The sequence below is a fragment of the Lupinus angustifolius genome, chromosome LG03 (genome assembly GCF_001865875.1).
Source record: "Lupinus angustifolius cultivar Tanjil chromosome LG03, LupAngTanjil_v1.0, whole genome shotgun sequence".
Lineage (NCBI taxonomy): Eukaryota > Viridiplantae > Streptophyta > Magnoliopsida > Fabales > Fabaceae > Lupinus > Lupinus angustifolius.
Window position 1 is genome coordinate 17,078,954 of NC_032011.1, and position 5,726 is coordinate 17,084,679.

At 30.7% G+C, this 5,726-nt stretch overlaps 1 protein-coding gene across 1 annotated transcript; it reads right to left on the reverse strand.

Moving 5' to 3' along the window:
• Positions 394–3,892, reverse strand: LOC109343556. The gene is made up of 2 exons (XM_019581910.1): positions 3,579–3,892; positions 394–1,119 (listed from the first exon to the last, which is right to left on the reverse strand). The coding sequence occupies exons 1-2, from the start codon at positions 3,771–3,773 to the stop codon at positions 532–534; spliced, it is 783 nt and encodes a 260-aa protein (XP_019437455.1). The 5' UTR covers positions 3,774–3,892; the 3' UTR covers positions 394–531.

The following is a 5,726-nucleotide window of genomic DNA, read 5'->3' on the forward strand; positions in this document are numbered from 1 at the left end:
ACCAATTGATAAGGCAAGAAGTAGAATTCTAGGAATTGTAATTGATTCGAAGAATTAGAGAGCAAAATCAGGGGATTCCTAGAAATGGAGGATCCTGAGTGTATATTATTCAAGAGAAGAAGAAGATACAAGAGAGAGTAATTGGTTTTTCTGAAAAATTGGTTAACAATAAAACAGTTAAAACTTGCTATTTATAGCTAACAGCTTTAACTGTTATAACTACCACTTGCTAAAAAATGAAAGTTTTGTCTAATATATGCTTCCTATTACATGAGAGGTACTTCCCCTATATATATTTCCTATCAGATATGGTCACTGATATTTACCTATAACCTAAAGTTTGTCCGCATCTTATTAAACTTTTGTAAGTTCATTCAAATTAGGTAATGCAAATTATGAGAAGTAAACAATGCCAAACCATTAACAAGATACAGGAATTACTACCGAATACTCAATGAATCCTTCTCTCACCAGAGTCATGTGTTCAAACTTTTCAATAAAAAGCTCACCAAAACTGTTATCTGTATACAATTATACATGGTCCACACTTGTATTTTGAGACACATTGTTATCAACTAAAGGATAATAATCATTCTCCACTGCAGCTTCTGCATTATGGTTAATAGTTCCACTCTCCTTCTTGAATGGGTCACTATGAAGATCCCTTGTAATTTTAGCTGTAGTATCCAAAAAATACAAGATCAGTGATGTCAAGCAGCAACAACCAAACATGGGCATGGCCCCATAAATCCAAAGGAAGAAAGAGAATGACAAGTAAAATGCTCTAAGTCCAAGGGACCAAGCATAACTTCCACGGTTCAATGTCTTAGCAATATGTTCCATGTACTTTGTTTTGTCTCTCAGTGTTGGTGCAGTGATTAAAAAGCTTACATGAGCATAGTATCTTATAGATTGAACATTACATAAGAATGCAACAAGGAAGCACATGGTTATAGAGATACGTTTGGTTGAAGAACTAGTGTCATCAGAATTCCAAGAACCACTAGCAAAGATACCAATAAGTGAACTAAGTGTGATTGCTGTTGTAGCAAGAAGGGTAGATGCCATGATATTGTTGCGAATAGTTTGAATTGCCAAAACACCATTTTTCAAAGGATCCTGAAAATATAGCAATGAAATTGATCTCAAAAGGTCAGATATATTAACCAAATAAACAACAGTAATGGGTCCAAGATAACACAACATGCATAAGTCTAAAGATTTGCAAACATACACCAAGTTTAGTTCCCTCTAATGCTATAAATCTGATGCAAGACCTAAAAGGGGTAAGATAAAGAGATTTAGCTTTAAAATAACTACAAGTCGAAGGGTATTACATTAGATTTGGTTTAGTTACAGATCAGTTAGATTAGTATGCTTAGTCAAAAGTTAGTTACTATCTCACACTGTATATAAGCCGCACTATTACCTTGTTGTATACACTTTCATTCACCTATTTAAACTATTCATCACCTATTTCCATAAAAGTTTATTATATGTCTAATACCAAATTACCTATTTAAACCATTCATCACCTATTTAATTTCCATAAAAGTTTATTATATGTCTAATACCAAATTTTCTACTTACTCAACCACACTAGGTGACTTGATAAAGCTGAACATAGAACTCAATCTTACTTGCAAGTTATCAATGACTTGAAATAGAAAACCATGCAATTCAATCTAATGAACAAGTTTTCAATACTTTATCCTATCAAGAAGTATTTCCATGAAGTTCATTACACCGTTCTTTTAATGATGGGAACCTTAGTTCTAGTGCCATTAAACAGGGCTGTTAAGTTTGTTTATTTTAGGAGAAATAAGACTAACAAAAATAGTAATTATGTATTTAAGATAGTCATGCAGTTAAGTTTGTGTATGACAACAGTTATGTAGTTAGTTTTTGTATCTACATAGGGTTCTGATTCCAGGGATAGTTTTAGGATCTGTTTGCGAATTGGTTTTTGGATGGTATCAGAGGGAAGGAAAATGTTTGAAAGCCATGAAATACATACACTCTTGAGATGACTCTGAAATCTTCCATTTTCATTTCTTTCCTTCCAAAACCCAACTCGCAAACGGACCCTTAAGAGTCTACGATTAAGTTGTTTTTGTGTTTTCTGTGCATAGATGATATTCTCTGAAGGAGCATTGCTCTGGGGCAAGAGTCATTATCTTGTAATTTCATGTTTCTCTAATATTAGTATACCAATTTCCTACTATAACTTTGAGTTCCTGTCATTTAACTTCAAAAACTTGAACAATAGAAGCTTGGCATTTCAATCTAACAACTTTTCTCAAAGTTATCCATGTCTAAAGCTCAACCAAATTTTGTGATAAACCACCCTATTAGTCACTTGAGGAGTTGTTCAGCCAAAATGTATATTATAAAGAAGCAGAATCAATAACTTGAATCAGATTTATATACTAACAAACAATATATGTGTGATTAATCAAACTATACAGTTTCAAAAGGTTGAGATCAATTCACATTCAAACCTAAAGGAACGCATTTGCTTCAATTAGATATGAAAAGAAGACATATGAGAATATGCTATTGTACTTGCTTCAATGAGTTAATGTGTGACAAGAATTATCATAACTACTTAACTAGTAAGCTATATAGCTTCTTGGTTCCCTAATGATACATGTACAAATAAGTTTCAAGCATATTTCCAAATAACAAGCCTTATAATGATAGATAATTTTGCTATCTAGTATCAAATAACAGACAAAGGCATGTTGTTTCGAGTGACAAAGAGTTCGATTTCATTTAACAAGGTCTTCGGTTCAATTCATGAAAAAATAGGCACTAAGAGAGTTTTAACCCTTATATCAGTCATCTAATTTTCACTTAGGTAAGTTGGAATCCAAAGTAATTTCTTGATTCCAAATGTGTAGGACCAAATAAAATATCAAATTACAAAAGCTAGATAGTAAAGATTCTAATTTCTCAATAAAAATGGCACAATGTTATTCCACAGTTCAGCTTAGCAACATTTGACAAAAGAAGAAAATCAAACAACATAAATCTCAGAGCAAAACAAACAGTATTAACTAAGTAAATATCTGTTAAAGAACTTAATCCGGGATAATGATAAGTTGATAACAGTTATGTTATCACTGTTTGCAAAGCAAAAATCTTTTGATTAATTACAATAAAGTAGGCTTCAAAATGGTGTAAAATGAGCATCTTATACCACTTTTTTATCAGCCTTTTTATACCTACTTTATAGTTGAAAGAAACATATCAGATAGCAAAAAATGATGAAGTAAATCTGCAAAAGAGAATATCATTACTAATGGCATACAAATAATCAAAAATATAAACTTGATATCAATTGAAAAGTTGAGAAAAACAAAGCGTTGGTCTAGTGGTGTAAAGCTCCACTAGATCATGACCAAAAGATCAAAGTTTGATTCGTAGGACTTGTTGGAAGGACAATCTCGGACCCCGAAAAGGATTAGTTTCTTACCCATAGGATGAGAGGATACCCTTGGTGGTAACAAAAAAATTTGAAAAGCTGAGAACAAACAACATAGGATATGGTATGATTATAAAGTAATAGTACTCACACTAATCATGGCAAGAACCCACTGATGCCGAGATTCAGCATTTAAACCAATGACAGTTCCAAGAGGGTTGCACTTTATAGTGTAGAGAAGCCATATATGGTATATTAAGTATACCATCAGACCCAATGGAACCAAAACATAATCCAGATTCTCTTTCTGCATCAATATTCCCATGGCACCAGATAGAACAACCATTTGACTTTTACTTTGACAAAGTACTTTTTACTTAGCAGCTATGTGCCTAATGTTTTGTGGAATGAAATTTGGAAAGTGGAAAAGCTAAATTATTGATTCAAGTATATTATTGTACTCAGAACAAGTCCAAATATAGCACTTCCATAATCATTTTATCTAAGTCATTTTCACCAACATTATGGTCATGTGAAAAGTGACTGTCAACTTTTCTAAAGGAAGATGATTATGTTTGTGGTACATGTTTTGTCTCAAATCATCTTATATATATGTACATGAGGTATCAGAATCAAAATATAGATAGGTTGAATTTATGAAACTAACTGTGATTATATGATAGAAGAGGGATCTATTTATACAAGTGTAAGTCATTCTTTAATTGCTTCCAATATTAGTTGATGATCTTGTTTATTACATAATTACTACTAAAGTCGCAATCACAGTTAGGTAGATGAAAAAAATAAGATCTAAGGGTAAGTAAAAAATGACAGACACCAACGTAAAAGGTCATGTTAAAATATGAGTAAATAACAATAGTCCTTTCTGTATCCGCAAGAGTTATATATGGATATGAATCTAATATAGAAAGTTTGATAGAAGGCCAAATATGATGGTGCTGCCACTCGCATGTTCAAATTGTTGATGAATAGAGATATGTTATCAGATCAATAATAATAAAGTAAAAACAATAATAATATTAAAATTTAAAAAATTTAATCGACATAATATATTTTCATTAGTCTAAAATAATATATGAGACAAAGATCTAAAATATAAAAACTCTATTCATTATTGATAGTACCATTCAATCATTCATCCCACACAATAAAAATATAAAAATGTTGATACAGATAAACCATACCTATTTAAGAAAAGACTAGTGGATCATTGGTGTGTGACCCACCATATTATTTTTCTCCCTGTTATATTGTTATGTTTCATATGACAGGTACCCTTTTCCAGTTTCAGCACTTCCCTTTTTTGTTTTAATGCTAATGAATAATGATGCCACAATAATTTAGAAGTATGATAATTTATAAAACTTTCCCTTCTTCCAAAATTTTTGATTTTTTTTATGTTGTTTCATAGCTCTTATGTTTTAGAAATCTAATTAATCCATATTTATAATTTACTTTCCAATTAATCTATACACTTATTTATTACTTTTTTATCATCCATTTCTTTTTAATTTTTAATATACATTAAATTGTATTCAATTTTTATATAGTATTTAAATTTCTTAATACTATTGTAATTGACTTTGAATTTCCATTAAAACTAAATTGGACTTTGGATAGGTTTAATAAAAATAGCATATTCTTTTGTATCAACCGTCCTGAAGACTGAAGAGAAGTGTGTTGCTCAACATGCTTTTAAACATGCTTATAAACATGCTCATATATTACAATTTTTCTAAACGTCAATATATTTTAATTCATTGATCACCTATCTTCCTTTATATTTTTACAATACTTTCCTTAAATATATGTTGCTGGCTTAGTTTATGGTGGAATTGTTTCGGTCTGTTTTCAGATGCAAATATTATTTAATAACAACTTCTCGTGCAATATAATCACTTTCTTTAGTTCTGACATCATTTTTATTGGAGACAAAACACTGGAAAAAATTTAAAAAAATAAAATTATTTTTATGTGCAACTTGTCTTGTACAAATCACAATTATATGTAAAAAAAATTTGGTATTTAAAAGTAAGAGGGTTATTGTGTTTTGATCATCTCAAAGAGGCACTATGAAGGAACATGTTTGTTAGATTTTTGTAAAAGTTCCATGAATGTGACGTGGGAAGTGGTATGTTAGTATTGACAGTCCATGAACTTATTTCCAAACTCATTTCTTAATTTTATTACCGGTCAACCTCTACGTATTAAATTAAAATATTCAACCATGGTGGGATATTTTATTTTAGGGAGGTTTCTTGCTGAATAAACTTACCTT